This window comes from Lissotriton vulgaris, chromosome 6 (assembly GCF_964263255.1).
Source record: "Lissotriton vulgaris chromosome 6, aLisVul1.2, whole genome shotgun sequence".
In the NCBI taxonomy this organism is placed as follows: Eukaryota; Metazoa; Chordata; class Amphibia; order Caudata; family Salamandridae; genus Lissotriton; species Lissotriton vulgaris.
The window spans coordinates 701,579,855-701,603,468 of record NC_141694.1 but is presented as its reverse complement, the minus strand read 5'-3'; the positions used below and the strand labels follow the sequence as shown (position 1 = coordinate 701,603,468).

The following is a 23,614-nucleotide window of genomic DNA, read 5'->3' as shown; positions in this document are numbered from 1 at the left end:
CTCACAAATGTAATCTGTGCACCACTCTTTTTTTCCTGGGTAACAAGTAGGTGAACTAAAATCGCGCTTTTTTCCTCTAGCAGTGGTTAGTAATGCACCTCCACGTCAGTGTTATTTTCTAAACATTGTCTGTGTGATATCTGCATTCTGCTGTATACAATTTTCAAATGTTTCTTTTGGAAATATCTAAATTTGCAGTAGGAACCTATTTGTTTATACATTTAAACCAGCTGTCACCACCAGTGGGTGTCAGGTCCCAGTGTCCTCAGGATCGTACGATGCTATAAAGGGTTCCACCTCTCGACAGCCTCTGGGTCTGAATGAGAACAGACACACAGAAGTGGTCAAGCGAGGGATATCAGGAAGGGTAGGAAGGGTGCAGCAGGGAGAGGATGCTGAAACGAGAACAAGGCACTATGAGTCAAGCACACACTTTTACATTAAATACACACAGACAGGTAACACTAGGTACAGTCTACCAGCTAATGGTATCAGAAGGCTCATTTACCTGGAGAGAAAGAAAAGGTTGGCTTTGCCTGGCAATCAGAAGTGTAGAACATGTATCACTGATCTAGAATGCAAGAACCTTGAGGTTATCATTTGAATCTGATGCACATTGCTTAATAAACTTCTGTATGACATACACGTACCAAATGTTATGACAGCTAAGGCTTCAACAGAGGGCAAATGGTAAATAGCCAGCCAGCCAGGCGAAGCTCATAAACCCCTGTTGTATTTGCACAAAATAGAAAACAATAGTTAGTCTCCAATGCCCACAAGATTAGACCTCTGGTTGAACTTCACCTGTGGACCAATAGTGGTAGCGAATAAAAGAGACAGCTCCAACTGATGCACAAAAGTCTGTACTATACTGGAGCCCAAAGAACAAAGAATGCTGAATACTTCTTCAGCATGAATGGTTTGACACCGTTGTCCAGAGTGAGCACAACCCTTGTACTCCAAGTCACTCAGAACATAATGTCAAAGAGTTTCTATCCAACAGAAATCAAATATTCAAGACCCCCACTGGACTGAGGGATAATCGGCAAAGAGTCTCAAAAGTGCGAGTAAATCATAACCATCTCCATACAAAGTCTCTGAGAATAATCCGGTAGGAGATTCCACCCAGATAAGAGCTTGCACTCACAACGGGAGTGTACTGCTGCAACCTGCCAAGGAAAACAGTCAATGAAATAAGTCTCCGAGGAGACTCACATACGGAGCCTCAGCCTAGGCTCACTGAGCTCAACCAAGCTCCGTAACCAGGATCGAAAATGCTCGTGATGAGCGCTCAAAGGGAAACAATCACAGGGAATATCGCTAAAGGATACGATCGATTCGATACCAGAATCAACGGCAAGGCTCTCTCATTCTCCGCTCCGTCTTGAGGCTTCCGCGTGTGACGTCATCGGCCAGAGGCGTCGCACGCATACCTGGAATCATGGGAATTGTAGTTTTACTGAACACGTAATCGTCTCAAGTCAGTGTTCGAGACTGCCCACCTCCGTGGGACGCGACAGTGGGCACTTGGAAGTGAATTCATGTTTAGGAATCACAATCCTGTTATTGGATCCTTACTCTAGCAATGGTGTAGATCATTGCTTAACATCCATATTATCCACTTGCAAAACATTAACAGCACACACCAAATCTGAGAAAGCCAATCATAAACTGCCACGCTCACAAAAACATGCTGATCAGTCAACAAAACACAGTGAATTACCTAATTCAATTGGATGAGAAGGTTTGACTTGTATTGTTGCAGACAGTGCAACACTAGATACCAGGACCGTGCCAATTTGGAATGAAAGTACTGCCCCAAAAGGGAAACCTGATGTCGTACCGTCTCCATTTATGCTCTGAAATAATACTCCAATCAACCTCACAGCTGCCCCAAACCTCCAGCAATCCAGAAAATGGCTTCAGACACATCTCTTGAGAGAACACTACATCTCTACAGAATAGAAACCACAATCCACAAACAGTTTGACTCTTTGTGCATGATCCTGAATCATTTCTCCGCATGCCTGTCCATGTTCAGGGGGCCGCTCCGGGCTAGTTAAGTTTGCATTCTACTAGTATCCGTACACAATACATATGCTGATGGAAAGAAATTGTATCCAATCCACTTCAAGTGTAAATATGGTTAGCAATCCTACGTTCAGGTTAGAAAGATGGAAAACTAAAAACTAAATGATGTACAGTAATCATTTTAAGTAGTCTTTGAGAAATAAATGTAATGAACAGGAATTGAGGGTAATGCTGGCAAATACGCCCTATAGGATACACAGAAGCTGCCCCTTCCATAATTCTCCTTGGCCTCTAGTTTTCAGAAATGACTGGGATAGACCGGGTTCTCTAGGTAGGGGCCACCTTGGGCAAAGATACTGCAGTCATCTTGCATGGGTTTGTTCTATGATTTTTTTTCTTGCACTTAGCATGGTTGTGGTTCAGACTCTTTTTCTATCCAGCACAGTAGACTGTTCCTCACACGTGGAATAACATTTAACCAGGAGAAGTATAGACTTGCTGGATGGCGGAACGTTTGCCATTGGCTACAAATTCCCCCTATTTCCTGTCACATAAATGTAATGACATTGTTTACTCACAATTTAACATTTGTAGAGGATTCTGCTTAAGGAGGTATGATGAGATCCCCACAAGCCACACCACCCCAGATTCCCTTTAATAAATGCATCAGGTTGAGAGGTTCCATGGACGCCTGCCTATCCGGGGCTCAAATATTGCAGCCGTCCAACATCGCCAAAGTCTCCGTTTTCTTTTCATCTTGGAAACCCTTGACATCCTTGCAGTTTATGGCCTTTCCTGACTAGTGGTTGAAGCATATCCTCACATCGCGGGTATCAGAAGACTGGTAAAGCTGCAAGGCGATTGGATATTTCCTATTATCAATTGCTTTTGGCAAAGAATGGAGTGGCAATAATGACACCTATCCCTAAACTCTGATTTTTGAGTATATTTCAGAAATGCATATGTTATCCTTGATATTCAATTTCTATGTAAATTATTTTTCTTTGTTCTTGTTCAATTTCTCTGTACTCATTGAACGTTCTGTATTAGCCATTATTCAAGTATTGGTGCTGCGTATTGTGGCTTTTTGATAAACTACAAAAGCTGCATATCTCTGCAAACAAAGAACCTGGGGACATAAAGTAGAATTACTTTGTAGATAAGTCTGCAATTAAAGTTATATATGTAAACCTTGTTGCCAAATTATCATTTTCCCCACTGACATTTACTATGGTGTGAATTCAACAATTTAGGAAAAATTGATCAATGGTCCCATATGAACCCTTGCTGAATTCACAATTTTGTCTAGTTTTGAGAAATATATAGATTTATGGGGTTACCAAGAAATTACAAGTAGGTAGAAAATACAGAAATTAGGAACTATCGAACATCACTTGCAAAAGTGCAAAGTCAGCTGTGTTGAATATTTTTTCCAATCAGAAATCTGGGAAGAGGATGATTTCAGTATAGCAAGCATTGTGTGCCATTCTTAAAAGAGAAAACAAACACAATATCGTACACTTATTGCACATCACTTTTTCTTATAATCAAATGCCTTATTTTAGCTATTTTATCTGGCTGCTCCAGAGTACAACTATCTTTACAATCCTAACAGAAGCGGTAACATGGATGCATATTTAGTCTGAACATCATTTGTGGAAGTCTTAAAAGTGAAATGTCCCAAATGTTAAAAAAAGGTTCAGCACTGGGAGGGAAAACCACTTACTGGGTTAATCCCAGAACCTGTTCTTATGCTTGTTTGGGGGGTAAGAGAACGATACCAGTGCAAATGTAATTGTCAGTGTGGTATTTGTTATTAAAATATAATACAGAACAAGAAGTTTAGAAACTAGAACGTATTTTTTCAGCCTGATAAACTGTTTATATGCTTATGTCTACTAATAGTATACAGAAGGGCTTTGGAGTCGCCCTTACTTTTGCAAACAGTAGCATTTCAGACAAACACAGTTTGTACCTGCACATTGACTTTGCCACATAGTTTAGTATTAAGAGGCTACTTTGTCCAGCAGCATGACACGTAGTGCTTGCACTTTCGGTTGAGTAAGTTACCTCTCTGGTTCTCCAGCTTGTGATCTTTCATCGATTTGCATGCTTGAATTATTCCCATTAGGCAGGCTGGGAATCCCTGGTAACTTTAAACAGCAGTAACCTGTGTTCAATTGGAGGTAATCACAACGACAAGGTTTGTCTAATAGCACGTGCACCACATTTAATAAACGGTCTGCCTTCACCAGTGGTGGGAGATTCACCTAAACTGCCCTTATCACAGCAGCAAGGGACTAAAAAGGGAAAGAATGCATGCAAATTCTGTTCATAACCACAGAATGAAAACAGGCAGAAGCATAATGAGTAATCCACAAGCTAACAGAATAACCACCAGGAAAGACGTTTCTGAATATAAGTAACTAATTCCTATAGTGTGTAAATGTTTCTGCACATTTCTGATCTATAGAATGACTTTGCAGCTGTAGATCATTAATCCACAGGTAGGTCTGAGGAGATGAGGTCAAATCATTTACACGACAAACTGCTACGGTACAGTGCAGCCAAACCGTAGCACTTTATGAAGGTGTGAGCCAAAGTGTTTTTTTGAAGTAGGACAGGTGTCTGAAAAAGGAACTACTTCCGAGGGAGCTCGCAAAGATGCCTTCCCACTTCTGGAATTTATTCAGATGGTTCCTCTTCGCCACCCAGAAGCTCATTCTAAAATGGAGCATACAACATAATGGAAAAGATCTTTCACAAATAGTGTTGCTCTTGTTTACATATGGGATGCCAACAAATATATAGGTCTCCTTCTCAACTCTCGGATAAGCTGACAGCCTTTTTTAAGTCCAATCTATACATGCCCTCCAATGCTTAGATGGATGAAAAGGAAGAAAAAATGTTAGCAGCTGAATTTTCATATACTGATCCAGCCTTCAATAAAATCAAAGGTCTGACCTATATTAAGAGATTGACAGATCTCACTCGTCGAGTTCAAATGATACGATCAAGGTGACTTTCTTTGAAGGTGAGAACATTAAATCTCAAGAATGAAGAAGCTCAAAAGGTAAACACTCTAAAAGCAGCAGCATCTGGTTGATCTCTCACTGAAGATTAACAAATGTCTTAGAAGGAAAAGGAGTTTGGCAGACCTTCTAAAAACTTTTAACCACACACATTTTGATCACTAAAACTCATAAAATGCGGAAATTGCAGCTTGATTCATTTTACAGGGTTGGCACTTGAAGGCTGCCCCCTGTAAAGAAATGGGCACCTTTCATAATCTTTAGAATGGGACCAAATACATTTGAAGCTGTCTGGATGAGCACCATTTATGCAAAATTCTTCCCTCTGCACATTACTAGAATAACTTCTGAAGGCCAAACACCCGCCATAAAAATCTTTAGCAGCAGTGAATTCAAATTAACTATCCTCTCTGCCTCCATGGCTCAAGATCAGTAGGCTCAAAGGACTAGCCTTCCATGCAAAAATGTTTTTGTGAGTAAATAACGTATAGTCAACTTTCACATTAAGCCATCATTGTAATGATTCCCTTAAATGGTGTGCGTTGAATTGCCCATAATTCCATGTTCATGTCTTCACATATTCCCAGTTTGGTACAGTACATTTTGAATGGTTTCTGTAGTAGCTTTGATGTGTTTTGTGTTATATAATATCACGTCAGGTTGCACTGAACTGGACCAAACTGAAAATATTAATTTTAAATATTCATAATCCTAGTGCACATGAGCATTTGGCCATACTTTGAGATCTGTAAATAAGAAACATTTATAAGACTAACATGTTATTTAAATAGTAGGATTGTACTGGGTACATTGATACAGACCAAGTTGGGATGAAGTTAAGAGAGTGGTCTCAATTTGGTAACAATGTTGTGATTATTATTTTGACTCAATTTAATAATTAACAATTGCACAAATTATTTCATCAAATCTCCCTGAAGTAAGTGCAGATAATAAGAATAATAAAGTGATGAGGGTATTCACCAGGGGGGTGCATAGCTGAAGACAGCTTTTTCACACTTGTTGGTAGAGGGACTGAATATACAATACCGGGTACACCGCTGTACGTGCCGTAGAGTAGATACACTCTGGGTTCCGGGGGCTCCTGCAAGCACATGATGAGCATACAATTAGAGATGCCTGTTTAGGCCTGATAGACTAATGATGACTCTTTGATATGGTTTCTACCGTGTATAGTATTCTGATACGCAATCAAAATCAACAGAGAATGGTTAACAAAAAGAATAAGAAAGTGCTTATTGGTTGGATGTAAATGGATTTTCATCATTCCTCTGCCACAAAGCCAATCAAATAATTGTTCAGACTTTTAGAGGAAATTATTTCTTAGTGATGTTTCTTCTATTGAAAACCTATCACCAGTAGATGTAGTCAAACCCTTTTCTGTGGCCCTACAATGAGTTTCTGGGTGAGATTGGAGACATCTCTGTAAACTTAGTTGAAACCCAGCTAAGAGGGCTCCAACACATAGTGAATGACATGCTGTTAGACTGGTGGAGCAAAATATTTTTTTCAATTAAAACAATTTCCTGCGGAATCAATATTTTTTTTTGTTGCCAAACAGAGGTGTTAAATTCCGGATCAAATGGGTAAAAGAAGTTATTTGCAAGTTTAAGTAATCTAATCAAGTAGATGGGTTTCTCTGCAACTGGAAGTGTTATTTTATATCTGCTTGCTCGCTGTGCATTTTTCGTCTTTTACTGTGGACTCTGTTACTGACGTGTGCACCCCCCCTGCTTAGCCTGCTGACTGTTTAGTGTGTGAAAACTAATAAAATTATATACCCCAAAAAAGTAATCTGATCAAGTTGGTAAAAGAAGCTATTTACAAGTAAGTGATTTTGCAAGTCAAAACAGCAGTCTGTTAAGTTGGATTTCTAAAATTCTGAATATGCAGTTGCAGCCATGTTGACTGTGTTTTCTCTGTTGTAAAGGTGCGAGTCATCTGTTCTGCTGCCACTTCCCTGCCACGATTATTTATGCAAGAAAAACGGGGCGATCCTCACGAACAAAGTAGAATGCTGATGGATGACCTTGGGCTGAGCGAGGTACAGAAATGTTCCCAATATTGAAATATATCAGAAAACTCAATTTTATTATTTTGTGTAACTAGATCCATGAGCCTGGTACTCCTGAAACGTCTTACTTATAGATTTACTGCTGAAGGCAGTCAAGCAGCCATTGTGATTTGTTCTCCTCCTGAATTATTATTGTAGCGTAATTTAAAATAAAAGTATTGTTTTTTGACAAATTTGTCCAAACTGATCATGCCACAAATGGTAAATCTTCTCACTTTAATGCACCATTTCCACTCGCGTGTTTATTATTGCAAATAAATAAATAAATAATGGTATTACTTTTGTAGTGCATGTCTGTAAATCTAGGTAAAGGTGTACAATTTACACATAAGATGTATTTGATGTAGAAGAGATATGTTGCATTACTTTTGGATTTCTTGGTTCCAAAATGCAAAATTAGCCTGATTATATGATATCATTCCTATTTGTATATTCAGTGATTTAGATATCCTAATAAGTAGGTGATCTTTCATGTGCACCTTTTTTTGTCATTTTATTTGGTTGTCATGTAGCAGTATTTTAGCAGGGCTAGCAGCCTGGTTTATTGTAGCAAAAATAGAGAGGTTATTACCGTAAATTCATGCCACCTCTTATCCATGATCATTCCTCCCAACCCAATTGTATTCTGCAACTGAATTGAATTGTTTCTAGAGGCACAATGGACCACCACCTTGATGTTCCATCGTTGTTTAATCCAATGTGGTCTTTCTAATCAATGAAGGGAATCAAAATACTTTTCTATGGTCCAAACGCTAATATTTATTTTATTTTATTTGTTAAGCTTATAAGGCGCACAGCTACCCAAAAAGGGTTTCCCGGCGCCATGACGGAACATACAGCAGTGCAGGAACCATGCGTAGATGTTACTGATTAAACAACCAGGTTTTGAAATTTTTACGAAACCGCTAATAGTTATGTTCTTTGAGGATGTAGGAGGGTAGTGTGTTCCAGATGGATGGACCTAGATATGAAAACGATCTTCCTCACATTCTGGAAAGTTTAAACCTAGGCACATATAAATTGTCTTCGGATTGAGATCGTAGGTGTCGTGCAGGTGTATAAGGATGTACTAGCGCTTGCAGATATTTAGGGGCAGTACCGGTTTTTATCCTGAACATATAGCTCAGGGCTTTGAACTTAATACGGTTCTCCACCCTGAGCCAATGTAGATCCCGTAGATGCCCCGAGATACTGGACGTTTTTGGAACTTTACAAAGCAGCCTGGCAGCCGAGTTTTGGATTAGTTGCAATCTACGCACCACCGCCTTGTTTGACCCAAGGTAGAGGATATTACCGAAGTCAAGTCGAGATGTATTAAGAGCATTGACTACGGTTTTTTGGGTGGTAGTGGGCAACATCCAAAGAATTTGTAAGAAATCCTAAGAAGAATCCTAAGAAAAATTATGTCAGCCTATTGTCCATCCATTATACAAAAAAACACCTGCTTTACTCTAATTCCATAATCTGGCTACTAAGATGGCTGCAAATGTATTATGTTTCTTTGGGCAACAGTGCAAGCTCTCTTGTTCATGCAGCAAGACGTTTATCATACTGTTCACCTTCACTGCAACTTTAATTCTACTCATCATCAACAGGGGATAAAAATATGCCAAAGGTTTTACCTTTTTTCCTCAATTAACTCTATCTGCACAAATACTTTGATGCTGATAAGAAGAGTCAGTATATTAAACAATTGTCACGGACATTTGATAAATGTGCAGGTTCTAAGTCTGAATCCCGACAAGGTAAACTGAGCCTTCCAGCCACACGTAATTTGTAGCACTTAGACACAGCAGAAATGGGATATGCCACACTCAATAAATATAACTTAATATTATTTGTATGCCTTTGAATCCCCATTGGCTCTTAAACCACACAACTCCACTCATCAATCTTTTTCATTGACTTCTTTGGACTTAGCTATCCATTGCACTGCTTAGCTGGTGAAAATATATTCATGCACAATTTAATGGCAATTTTGCCTCCTCCTAAAATAATTTCCTGTTTTATTTTTCCTGGAAATCACAACTTTGTCCCACCCTATTTTTTTTTTAGAGCAGAGATCATTACTTACATTATCACTTTAGTTGTTCACTGACCCTTCTCATCAGTTGTGATCTTCTTCGTGGCTGTTGAGATTTGTTCCTGTTTCTGTGTCAAATTCACCCACCATGTTACTGCTATAGGCCATCGGCATTCTGAGCCAAGCTATTGAAAACCATATATATCTCTTGCTTGCCCTATTTTAATGATGCTACCACTGAGCGGATAACCTCTCCTGTTCAGTTCCACCTCTAGCCTTAATTAAAACACTAAGGGTCTGATTAAGATGTTGGTCTGAGTTGCCTCCGACTGACACCGCCATGGTGCGGGTCCCGCCCGACCATAGGTCGGCGGTTCCGCATACCGAATTAGAATGCAATCGCGCAAGGTGCGCTTGCAAACTTTCATTCCTCTATGGGAGCTTGTGTGGCAGGTGATTTCTGTCCACAGCACAAGCTCCCATAGAGAATCACCAGTTTGTAAAAATCCCTGCATTACGCAAAAAAGTGCTATGCTTAAGTTGGGTGCAAACTTGTGCTTGCTCTCGGTGAATGCAAAATGTGTACCAGCGTGATTCATATCACAGAAATGACAGCAAAAGCATCTCTGGGCTCCCATCTGTATTATTAAAGTGCACCAGGGATCTATAAAAGTATAATCAACCGCAATGGATCGCACACCTCTAGCCCCTCCTCCGGATCGCCCCTAAGGACTCTGGTACATATAGTTCGTAAGTGGTTCACCTGAGTAGGTGCAAGTAAGTACTTGTTGTTCTCAAGATCTCTAGACCCGAGACATGGCCCGGGTTTCAGGATATCTTCCCTCATCAGTAGAGAACATAGTTGGGGTGGAAAAGAAGGCCGCAAAGTAACCGTCACAGGCCTCGATGCCTAACCGGCACGCAGATGCGTCATCCAGAAGCTCGTCAGCTTAAAGGCTCAAGGGAGCCCATTTGTAGAATCAACCGCAATGGATCGCACACCGCTAGCCCCTCCTCTGGATCGCCCCTGAGGACTCTGGTACATATAGTTCGGAAGTGGTTCACCTGAGTAGGTGCAAGTAAGTACTTGTTGTTCTCAAGATCTCTAGACCCGAGTCATGGCCCGGGTTTCGGGATATCTTCCCTCATCAGTAGAGAACGTGGTTGGGGTGGAAAAGAAGGCCGCCAAGTAATCGTCACAGGCCTCGATGCCTAACCGGCACGCAGGTGCGTCATTCAGAAGCTTGTCAGCTTAATGGCTCAAGGGAGCCTATTTGTAGAATCAACCGCAATGGATCGCACACCGCTAGTCCCTCCTCCGGATCGCCCCTAAGGACTCTGGTACATATAGTTTGTAAGCGGTTCACCTGAGTAGGTGCAAGTAAGTACTTGTTGTTCTCAAGATCTCTAGACCCGAGACATGGCCCGGGTTTCGGGATATCTTCCCTCATCAGTAGAGAACGTAGTTTGGGTGGAAAAGAAGGCCGCCAAGTAACCGTCACAGGCCTCGATGCCTAACCGGCACACAGGTGCGTCATCCAGAAGCTCGTCAGCTTAAAGGCTCAAGGGAGCCCATTTGTAGAATCAACCGCAATGGATCGCACACCGCTAGCCCCTCCTCCGGATCGCCCCTAAGGACTCTGGTACATATAGTTCGGAAGTGGTTCACCTGAGTAGGTGCAAGTAAGTACTTGTTGTTCTCAAGATCTCTAGACCCGAGACATGGCCCGGGTTTCGGGATATCTTCCCTCATCAGTAGAGAACGTAGTTGGGGTGGAAAAGAAGGCCGCCAAGTAACCGTCACAGGCCTCGATGCCTAACCTGCACGCAGGTGCGTCATCCAGAAGCTCGTCAGCTTAAAGGCTCAAGGGAGCCCATTTGTAGAATCAACCGCAATGGATCGTACACCGCTAGCCCCTCCTCCGGATCGCCCCTAAGGTCTCTGGTACATATAGTTCGTAAGTAACTTGCATGTCACATTGATCATCAGAAAGGTACCTGATGGTAGTACTCAAGACTAGACTAGAAGAGGGGTTAGTGAGTGTTTTCTATCTTGACCACCAAATATGGAATGATTTTCCCTTAATCTCAGAGCGGTGGAAGATCACATGCATTGCTGGAAAAGATGAAAATATTGCTTTACCAAGCCTAAACCACTCTTTGGCTTCAGGTGTAACCATATGTGTGCTCTGTTTGTCTGGTTTGTTGCTAAGCTTAGCACAACATTTCCTGCATTGGTTACAACTGCCCTGTCATGGCCAGGCAGTCTGGTGTTAGTCCAATCAGGTTTGAACTATGCAACATTGGAGTTCTATCAACAATTATCCTAGTATCTCCAAGATAGATTACATAGACTGAAAATTAATGGGTTCAGGTTACCCTCCTGCTCTGTTTGCCTTTCACTGGTTATCAATTGGAAATAAAATTGTATTTAAACCACTATGTACCATCCACTGCCTAAATAGGAATAATTGCTACTTACCTGGCTCTCTGAAGTTTACTCATTCTGTGTGGTGGAGAAGGGGGGCCTGGCTTCCAAAGACTTCTGAGCAATCATGTTGCGGGACTTACTGGAGGTTACAGGAGGAGTTGTTGGGCCCCAAGGACATCCTTGTGGGCTAACTACCCCTCCCGTTAACTTCAGTAATTCCCGCACAGTGGGATTGCTCAGAGGTCCACGCCCCCTCGCTCACCACTCTACAAAAATGTCTCCTGGCACACTAATGGTTGGGGAATGAAGTCCTCTTGGATGCTGAAGGACCTTGTGGCCAAGAAGCCCTCCTGGTACTTTCTGTATCTCCTACACAACAGGACTCCTCAGAGCTAGTCAGCGGCCCAATCTGCAAACACCATTACTACTTAAAAAAACATAGAAATTCACTGAAATAAATTAAGGTTACAGGGACGTTATAGTTAGGAATTTGCATTTAAAAAACTTTAGAGGGGGAGGAGCCTAGCCTGCGACCATGATGGCCGCCTGATCCCTCGGCTCCGCCGACCCTTCCGTTCATCTCCCGAAACGCCGAATATCCTGCCCACCATCCTTCCCGCTTGTCGGAGTCCTGGATCCGCGAGGCGCTCCTGTACCCAGCGGTGTTCTTTTCGGCGCGATCCTGGTGGCAGTGACGGCGAGGAGTCCCGATCTCTGCTACAGTGTTGCAGCGCTGCGGCCGGGTCTTTGTTCTCCGGAGGCTGCCGTTCCTCGTTGCAGCCACAGCTGGCATTGTATCAGGACGGGGTCGGCTGACTGGAATCTTTCACCGCACTGCTATCCCCGCTGTAGCGTGCCGCCCTGTCCTGCATTCCCTGGCACCGGACTCGGTTTCACATAGTGATCGACAGACTTCACCCTCCCCACAGCCAGTGGACGGCTCCGGACATCTTCTTGTCTTCCAGGACTGCGCCGGGAGCCATTTTGTTCAAGGCGCTCGGCGGCCATTTGGCGTGCACCTAGTGGACAGTGCTGCATTGACGCCGGGGACTGAGCGTGGGGCACCGTCTTGCTGCTGTGCTCCCGGAGCGACACCATTTGGGGACCGGCTACTGGTGGGTGGCTGAAGTGATGGCCGAAGGTATCCAGTCTCGAAGGTTGCGGCGCGATCCCGAGCCCGGGTTGCGTGGGACGACAGCTCCCTCTCCTCCTGCGGTATCTCTCAGCCTCGCGGATATAATGCTTGCTCTGACGGACCTCCGTGGAACTATGTGTGCCATGGTCCTGAACCTGAAATGCCAACCGGATATCTCCGTTAATGCAGATCCCTTGGATGGTCATATCGCGCCCTCTGTGCTGTGCACCTCGCCACACCCGGTGCTTGTCTGTGACTGCCAACCTGCTCAGACGGACCTGATGGTGCTGGATGAAAGTGATGTCGCTGCTGCCGAGCTACTCAGTATTGTTGCAGGGGTGTATGGAGATCTCGGTCCTTGGCGGACACTGGGGACTTGTGTCTGGGCGCCTGGCCTCACGACTGCTTCGGGGCTTCCTTACAGGTCCCACTGGTCCATCCTGGAGTTGCAACTACCGTTCTTGCTGGCTGCCCTTCACGCGCTGCGATTGTGCGTTGACACCTTCTGGATGAACATTCCTCGTCTGGTTCTGTGGCGGTGCGACTTTGGTGGCTGGCATCGTGTGCTGCAGTGGACCTCACCTTTGCTTTCTTCGTCAACGGTGGCCGTTTTAGATCTGGACTCCGTCAACTTGCTGGATCGCAGGGGACAAGGATAAGGACGCTTCTCTCGTTTGGCTGTATCCGGTTAAGTGCTTTGCAGGGACTGTAACGGACATTTTGGGAGTTAAATGTTGGTCAGGTACTGGGTCGGGGTCCGGGGACGGGTGGCCGAGGGTAACAACGCTGATTGTTTTGGAACGTTTATTTGGCCCTCCTCCGGTCTTATGTGTCTTATTATCCTTCTTCTCTTGTTTCTGTTCTGAGAGTTGGGAGATTGGGATGGTCTTTCTCACTCTCTATACTCTCCTTCCCACTTGGGGTTCTTTTGGGGCGACAGGCATGCCTATTGGGGGGGGGTGGGCCGTGGCCTTCCGCTGGTATGCAGGGTGGGGGGATGGGATGTGTTTTATGTCTTTTCTTTGTCTCTATGGCCCTCTTTTTCTTTCTTTTTCTCCTCTTCTTCTGTCTCTTTCTCTTCTATATTTCTCTGTTTCTTTGGGGTCGGGGTTCAGTATTAGCAGGGAGTTTATTGGTTTGTATCATTCTGTGATAGCGTTTGGTCTTAGTTCCTTGATGGTGGCCACCTGTTTTCTTACAAATGCCTTCCTCTATCACGCCTCCTTCTGGGTGCTCCTTGAACGATGATGGCTCTCCTGGTCAGTGATTGGCTTCTACTCTCTTCGTAGTTTTCTATATTGTACTCGACAAAATTATAAAATTAAACCTTTTCCTATCCTGACATTATGGTTCTATGTTCTATACGATACTTTTCGCACAGAGACTGCTTTAACGGCGTTCTGCCCTATTGGTTTTTTCTTTTATCCTTTTCCAATATGTCATAGCGGCCGGCCCCGAGGGGTTGTAGGCAGACGCTGTGTATTGTGCATTTAACAAATAAAGGTTTTAAAAAAAAAAAAAAAAAAAACTTTAGAAATACACTGAAATAAACAAAGGTTACAGTGACATTATAGTTAGGAAATGACATTTATTTTAAACCTTAGAATTTCCCTGAAAAAAGCAAAGGTTACCGGGATGTTATAGTTACATATTAAATCACTCATGGCATGGTCAGTGACATCACTGATGACATCTCAAACGACATCACTGATGACACCATCCATAGAATCTCTGACATACGCACTTACACCCATATAACCTTTCATACACCCACTCCCACTTCCACACTACCATTCTCCATACCACCCATACCAGTACTTACACAGCTACTCACTGATTCATAGATCGACACACACATCCACTCATTCACCCAGCCACTCACATACGCACTTACTCCCTAATACAGCCACTCATACAACCATACAGCCCCTCACACAGTCACCCATAGAGCTACACACACGCCTACTCACTCACGCATACAGTCAATCATACAGCCACTTACTTGCCCCTACAGTTGCACACACTCACTCATGCGGATACTAACACTTACCTACTCACCTGTACAGTCACCGACACAAACACACACACCCATACAGCCACTCTCACATTCACTCAGCCTTTCAGTCAGTCACATACCCCATCACTGACCTATACTGCCTTTCACATACCCAATTAGTCACCCATATACCACTGATGCATGCACTCACTCACCAATACAGCCATACATACACTCACTAACCCATAGAGCCGCTGACTCACCCACTCCCTCATCCTTGCAGGCAGTTTCACACCCGCGTACCCACCCACACAGACACTCAGATCCTCATATAAGTACTCGGACATCCAGTCACTCACCCATACAGAAACTCATGTACCCACTCAAGCACGCATACAACCACTTAGAAACCAACTGACAGATACAGAGATTCACACAACCAGTCACTCACCCATACATTCACTGAGACCCCAAAATCACTCACTTATACGGTTACTCACGCCCCCACTGAATTATCCAATTAGGCACTGGATGATGTCATTTGAGATGTCATGAGTGATGTGACTGACCATGTCATGAGTGAAGTAATATGCAAAGCAGTGCATTGCAGGGGCACGAGTTATAGTTTGCTCATCTAATTAGCACTGCTGAATTTCTCGAAGACTGACTATAACGTCTCTGTAACCTTTGTTTTTTTCAGTGAATTATATATATATATATATTGTGTGTGTATATATGGATGCATATATATATATACTAGCAGCCCGTACCGACCTTGTCCGGGAGCAATCATGATTCAGGACCCCCGCCCGCCCTGACGTTGTCCGTGGGTCCCCCTGATCCTTCCTTCATATATTGCAGTATTATACCTCTATGTTTCCTTTGTACGCTTTTGTAACCTGCACACGTCACATTTTGCTTATGTAATGCATCGTTTGCTAGCTGTTGTATTTTGTTGGCTCACGATTCTCACTTTTGTAATGCACTCACTTTTGTAATGCACGGTTTGCTACCTCTTTTGCTTCATTTAATGCTCACTGCTCCTCCCCGCCTGTATTTCACCTACGCTCACTGCTCCTCCCCGCCACTTTTTCCTCATGTAATGCACCGTTTGTTACCTCTTGTACGTTGTTGGCTCACGATTCTAACTTTCGTACGATTCTCACTTTTCTAATGCACTCACTTTTGTAATGTCCGTGGGTCCCCCGGAGCCTTCCTTCATATATTGCAGTATTATACCTCTATGTTTCGTTTGTACGCTTTTGTAACCTGCACGTGTCACTTTTTCCTCATGTAATGCACCGTTTGCTAGCTCTTGTATTTTGTTGGCTCACTATTCTCACTTTTGTAATGCACGGTTTGCTACCTCTTTTGCTTCATTTAATGCTGACCGCTCCTCCCCGCCTGTATTTCACCTACGCCCACCGCTCCTCCCCGCATGTATTTTACCTACGCTGACCGCTCCTCCCTGCCTGTATTTCACCTACGCTCACCGCTCCTCCCCGCCCGTATTTCACCTACGCTCACCGCTCCTCCCCGCCTGTATTTCACCTACGCTGACCGCTCCTCCCGCCTGTATTTCACCTACGCTCACCGCTCCTCCCCGCCTGTAGCTTTTGTATTTCACCTACCTCATCCGCCGCTCACCGCTCCTGTCCGCCGCTCCTCGCCGCTCCTCGCCGCTCCTCACCGCCTGTCCGCCGCTCCTCCCCGCCTGTCCGCCGCTCCTCCTCACGCTGATGTCCGCCGCTCCTCCCTGGCTCCTGATGTCAGCACGCACGTCGCGTCCGGCCGGCGCTACTTCCAAGGGACTATTTTTTTTTTTAGGTAAATATTTTAAATAACGTATATTTTTTTATTTTATATAGCCTATGTCCATCTACAGACCCGGCCAATTACAACGATGTATCGGGTGGCGCTGTGGTTCATGAGTTTACCCGCCTCAAAGGTTCAAAGTTCGTCCTTTATAATAGTAGTATAGATATATATATGTTTATGTGTGGGTATTTGTAAATATTTACTGATAAAACATAAGTTAAAGTGACATAGTTAGGTGAAAATGTTAGTTTAAACAAAAAAACTAACATATATATATATATATATATAAATATATATCAGGCAAACACTCCGACCACTTCCACCAAAGCCTCGGCGGCGAAGAAGGAGAAGCGAACCTCTTTTTATCAGGCAAGATGTTCTTTATTCAACCATAAATATCCAAATCAGCAATCGACAGATGACGCGTTTCGGGCTCGAGAGCCCTTGATCACATAGAGACTGGTTCGGTTGTAGCCATTTTTAAATGATATGCCCCATCCTACTCTAGTCACGTGGTCAGTAAGTTAACATGGAACTTGAAAACAGACTCAGGAAATAACCGCTATTGCAGATAGGTAATTTCACATGCTATTATGCAATATTAAAATCGCTATCTACAATGATTTCAAATGTGTGTATTTCACATTTAACACAGGCTCAAGTTTTACCAAAATTCATAACATTATCATTGCTACCCGATAGAAATGACATCATTCCTTTTATCTATACAAATATATAAACGAAAAAAGGGGATTTATTCTATACAGATGCCATATCACTTGTGTATGAATGTAGAGTCCTATTAAGTTGTTGACATATTTCCAAACATGATTTACCATAAAATCTTATATATATATATCCAAAATCGCTGCTCCAAAGCCGCCTCCAAAGAATGCTCACAGCAAGCAGATATATATATATATATATATATATATATATATATATATATATATATATAGAGAGAGAGAGAGAGAGAGAGAGAGAGAGAGAGAGAGAGAGAGAGAGAGAGAGAGAGAGAGAGAGAGAGAGAGAGAGAGAGAGAGAGAATTCTGTTCGCTCCGCCGCGCTCGCAAAGATGACCGCCCTCCAGGGTATAAATCCAAATTCTTTATATATATTTGACTAGAGAAACTGTAACTCGCGCACCTGCCATGCACAGTGTTGTCATCAAGGATGTCCTTTTGGTTGTCATCAGTGATATCCTCAATGATTTCATAGAACATGTCGTGAGTGTTATGTTAGGTCATAAGCAATGCAGAGGTTATTGACTTTTATCAGCTTTATTTGGGTGGTCTGATAATTTCCCCACGTTTCCACATCTGGATACCGATTTATCAGAAAAAATGAGTGTCTTGCAGGTGAGATATTTTTTCATTTACATTGTAAGTGTAGCTTGTCTTATGTGTTTATAGTTGTATGTCGCTTTCAGTTTTCCTTCAATGTAGGTACAATTAGTCCCCTTGCAGTCCGTGACAACTCCAATACCCCTAGGCTAGTTTTAACAGCACTTCACATCACAGGCAGCACTCGATTCTTTTAGCTGACCTGCCTATTCTGCTTACACTACACTAGTACATACTTTTCTACTCTGCCCATGCTTCATATAAAAAGAACATCCTTCAACTTATTCACACACACTTCTGTCACCTGCCTCTTCATCACAACTTCGTGAATGAGAGTCAAGTAGATGCAATTATACCGTGTTTGTATGTGGTGTTTAATACTACAGTTCTAAGCCATATATAGAATAGATTATATTTTATGAAATATAATGATGCTCAGTTGTCCCATCTTAGAAGCATGAACGCCTCAGATGGCAGTGGCAGAATTTGAACTAATAACAAGCAGGCGTCTCACAGATGTGGGCAGCGGGTGCTTAGCTGGCTTACCCATCTTGCAGGCACGTATAAAACTAATCTGAAATGGTTTTGTTACATTTTAGATAGGAATGCTATTAGCGTAAGAGGCAGTAATTTAAGCTTTAACATCCGGCGTAGGGTTGTAAAGAAAGATATAGAAATTTTTTATCGGTTTATGAAACCAAATGGCAGACAGTGCAACATAAGCTAACCATATGTGAATGTCTGCTTGATTTAGCTTTTTACTTACACATTTTCGGTATGAATTTCCATTATTGCCAAAAACAGCAAAGGCGCTAAACATAGTTTTGTCATCCGTCTTTCAGACATGTTGGCGATTAGTGACTCAAATTCACGTTTGTTTAATTGAAAGAAGTCCATGCATAATCTACATTTGCCTGACAACTTTACATGCCAATATAATTGTTGAAAGGACATTTTTTGTGATCATTCTAGTTTTCTCCCGAGTAAAGATTATTTCACAGTGATATCGAGCTGCAAGCAATACTTTGTCCTGCTCGTCATCCTCTGACTTTATTTCTTCCTTTAGTCTAATATCTGTGATATGCGAATCAGTGAAACAACAGTAGTAAACGCCGTCAGGAAAATATCATCCTAATGTATATTGATACGTTTTAACCTATGTTAAACGATTGCATTTTTGCACTTTACTATTTCATTGTACCTATAGTATTCCTCTGAAATGACAATTTCTACTTGCTTTTGCAGTTTGGTCTATTTGAAAACACATTGACATTTGAAACCTGTCATTAGCACAGTATAGTTTAACAGTTTTCTCATAACAGAAGCTTATTGTCTCATATACATTATAGAGCTGTAGGACTACAAATGCTAGACTATTGCAAAAAAACAGTTTAATGTAACATGCCCATTGATGATGCTATACCTTTTAATGTGAAAGTAGCTGCTCATGTAATAGTTTGAAGAGAGGCATAGTTTCATGAAAATACATCTTATGTGCACAAAAATTCCCTGATCCAATTATACTTCATGAGCGATTATCTCCGCTTGCAGACTGCGTTGACTAATGGAGACATTCATCCGACTATATCATCTGTGCAGTGTAGAGTACAACTAAAATAAAATTTGCTCGGGGAGCGCTCGCACAGATTGTAGAACATAGTTGATCAGGAAACGGAAATCTTGGAGCTGGACAGACTCGGACACCAACCTCAGGGCTAAAGAGCGTGTTGACAACTCGGCCCGGTGCAGCAGCATTACCATAAGGGCCTGATGGGTGAGGCAAAACTTACCAGGAAGGCCTTCGAGTAATATATATCAGTGGGGGGATACATCGAGTCAATTGCTACATATATTATGCCAAAGTGCCCCCCTTTCCCATAATTAGGAGTTCGACAAGTGTCCCACTTACAGATCCTAGCAATATAGCGAATATTTTTGCGTCCCATCTTGAGGAGGTCCACGCTAGGAAAGAGGTACTCACTGAGATATAAATAGAGGAGTTTGTACAGACACTTCCGCTTCAGTCCCCGTCTCCAGTGGCCTGTGAATTGTTAGACTCTAAGCTTACACAGAAGGAGCTCCTCAATGCCGTGGCCGATATAAACACGGGCAAAGCAGTGGGGAACAATGGTTTCCCTAGTGAAGTTTTGAAACTATATACGCTTAAGCTTCAAACTCACCTTCTGGGGGCTTTGATATCCATGTGAGTCATGCCACTAGATTGGCACCACGCAGAGATTGTATTCTTGCCCAACTGGGGTGCATGGCGGATGATCTCCCATCACTCTGCCCGATCTCCCTCTTGGACCTAGAGGTTAAGATTTTAGCCAAGATATTGGCAAATAAACTGATCACTCACATTCTGGATTTTTTCCATCCCTACCAATCCGGATTCATACTCCATAGGGCGACCCTCCACAATATACGAGGAGCATATAATGCGATGGCAATGGCAGATGGACAGAAGGAGACGGCAGTGCTTCTTTTAACTGACATAGATAAGGTATTTGATTCTGTGAACTGTACATATTTGTTTCTTCTCCTTCGGTGCCTTAACTCTGGTCCTATGTCCCCCTGCTACACACAGACTTGAGGGCGTCAGTGCAGGTAGCAGGGACTAGTTCAGATAACTTCCCCATACAGCAGGGGATGAGACAGGGCTGTCCCTTGTCCCCCTTGCTGTTCGGCATTGTCATGGAGCCCCTCGCGGTTTGGGTGAGGATGGATGTGCAGGTACAGGGATTAGAGTGGGGGTGGTGGGAGGTCGGACAGAATCGCATGATACCCTGATGAGTTTTTATTCTTCTTCATAACGCCAGATAGGACAGTACTCCAGCTGTTGCAAATAATGTGAGTGTTTGGGGAGACCTTGGGCCTCTGCCTAAACACCTCCAAATCCATGATATACAATGAGGGTCCCAAACCACATTGACTCGAATAGGCAGCAGGTATAAGAGTGGCCACTGATTGGTTCCAATACTTAGGTGTTTATATTTTCCTGGTGTCGACTGTCGCATGGAACACCAATATCCTACCAATAGTCGCTCGTCTGAAAGACAACATAAAAACCTGGTCTGGGCTCCCACTGTCCTTGTCAGGACAGTGTGCCATCTTCAAGATGGTCTCATTGCCCAGATTTCTCTACCAACTGCAAAATCTCCCATTTAATATCCCACGATAGTGGTTCCATAAACTGAACTCTTTCCTCAATGTCTTTTTATGGGACGGAGGGATTGCCCACGTGGCCCACAGCAAATGCTTCCAATCAACATACTGTGGAGGCATTGCAGCAGCAGATTTATAGTCCTATTATAAGTGATTGGTGGTATGATACACAGGGAGAACCTGCGTACGGTCTTGACAAAATGGTGTTGGGTGCAGTTCCATTGCAAGCATATTGATATGGGCGGCAGGGTGAGAGTACTACTTTTCTCCCACCGACAAAAGTGGTCTTGGGTTTATGATGTTCGACTTTTCAACGACTGAAGTGGTGGGGCAGACTGACGGAACAGACGCCACTATGGTGTGAAGCCATGGTCCTACAATTTGCCGCTATAGAGGGATTCTGGGAATGGGATCCCCACACTAGGGGATGTCATGCAAGGCACGGTCCTGAAGTCCTGCCAGACACTCCAGACTGAATTCCAGCTGCATTGCAGCCAGTTCCACAAGTTCCTCCAGCTCCGCCATGCACTGGCCCCATACGAGGGCATTGCCTCAAATGGTCATTTCTGTTGTTTCTCTCTTCCCCTCCCACCTCACCATGGGGAACGAAAGCAGCAGAAAAGCACTGTGTCCATCTGCCAAGAGATGATGGCAGTAGATTCCAGGGGGCAGAAGGTAGAACACTTCACCTCCTATCCACTGGGCCTCTGCAGCAAGTGACACAATGTGTGTGGAAAGCACTGCAGATTCTCACCTAATAACTGCTACAGGATTGATCGATACAGGTCATGAATAACACTGTCTCGCCAAACACCCTTTTCTCCTGTACCTTTGAGAAGGACAGAGCACTCCTATACCTCACCACTGATTTGAGTCAGTCTTCGTGCAGCTAGCACCTCACTACTGCTATCTGCGGTCTCTATTGAACCTGCCTACAGCCGGCGCTGGTACTTGCCCTGAGGGAGAGCTGAGCGGACCACTGAGGGAGGCACCCTAGATCCCCCACCGGGGGGGCGCGGGACAGCCATGGTGCCTGCAGCGGTGTGGAGAGACTGAGCGGAGGGGGAGGGGCCTCCCTTCCTGGGGAATAGCTACAAAAGAGAAGCGGCTTTCAAGGCACTGCGACGCACATTGAAACTACTGAGCTGAGGTTTCTGCTCTGGGCAGAACCAGGGAACTCGCTTGGAGGCGTTGATCACCTGCTCCCGACACAGCGTATCTGGAGGAACATTTGCTGTGAGGAGACTAACCCAACACCTGGGAACTCCTAGTGGCCTGAGGCGCGCTCGCATTGGGGACCACAAGTGCAGGATTCTGGATTTGACGCCTCAGCCCACCGTGATACCACTACAGGGTCAATCACCCGACTGGATTGTTAGATTTGTCCGGTACTCCTGACTCGAATCTGTAAAGAGCAGAGAGACCCAGGTGCAGAATATACCTTCAGCGGTAGCTGATTAATAAGTGGGGCACGATTTCAGTGAGACGTGTTGGCTCGCTGTGCTCACAGCGGTGGGATTAGTGAGGGCAAGGTTAGCTGGTACTTTCTGTACTAGGGTGGATCACCAGCTTGGAGGCGACCTCTTGTGCTGGGTGAGTATCTAGCAGACCACCCCCAAGAGCCGACACAATCAACTGGGCGCTGCTTCCATATAGCTTAGAGATGGGGAGATCGCTGAAGAAAAGGGGCTTCGCTGCCCTGAGCGTGGACGTCCCTGGACCCCAGTCCGAGGAGGAGGAAGAGATGACTGACATTACGGGAGAATTGCCCTCCCGCAAGCCCACACTAGCAGACATCATACAAGCAATAACGGCCTCCAGAGAAGCGCTGGAAGAAAAGATAGATGCCATCGGCACAGATCTCACCCCACTAAAGGACAACCACCATAAGCTCAAAGACAGGGTGTTGAGCAATGAGAAAGAACTTAAGGACCTCCCGTATGCAGTACAAGACATGAGACTTTCTCTCACTACCCTGGAAGCCAAGGTGAAGACTTTGGAACAGCGTGCCGAAGACAGCACAGGGAGATCACGGCGAAACAATATCCGTGTCATTGGGATACCGGAAAAAGTGGAGAGGTCCGACATGGTCAAGTACTTGGAAGACTGGCTGAGATGCCCCCGAAGGCCTTTCCCCTTTCTATGCCCTAGAGCAAGCCCACAGAGTGCCGGCTAGGCCGCCAAAACCAGGGGCTCCTTCACGACCAGTAGTGGCAAGGCTATTACACTTCCTTGACAGAGACCCTATCCTACAATGTGCCCGACAACGACGCCCGCTCCGCATAGACAATGCTACAATCATGACCTTCCCAGATTTTAAACGAGAGGCACAGCGGAACAGGGCCTCATTCTCTGCTGTCAAGGCCAAACTTTGCACACTGAACTTACCCTACGCGATGTTGTTTCCCGCTCGACTCAGAGTGCCAGATACAGAGGGAGTACGCTTCTTTAATTCCCCGCAAGAAACCTGGGATTGGCTGGAGACCCAAGGCACACAAGACTGCCCTATCTCGACTTCGGGCACTCCGTGGCGGAATCCCAATGGCCA

At 44.1% G+C, this 23,614-nt stretch overlaps 1 protein-coding gene across 1 annotated transcript in view; it reads left to right on the top strand.

Moving 5' to 3' along the window:
* Window positions 1–23,614, top strand: part of AFG1L (AFG1 like ATPase) — a 685,824-nt gene that overhangs the window by 646,389 nt on the left and 15,821 nt on the right. The window contains exon 12 of the mRNA XM_086926682.1: window positions 7,012–7,125. Coding sequence (XP_086782808.1) covers window positions 7,012–7,125 — 114 coding nt within the window. The remainder of the gene's footprint in view (window positions 1–7,011; window positions 7,126–23,614) is intronic.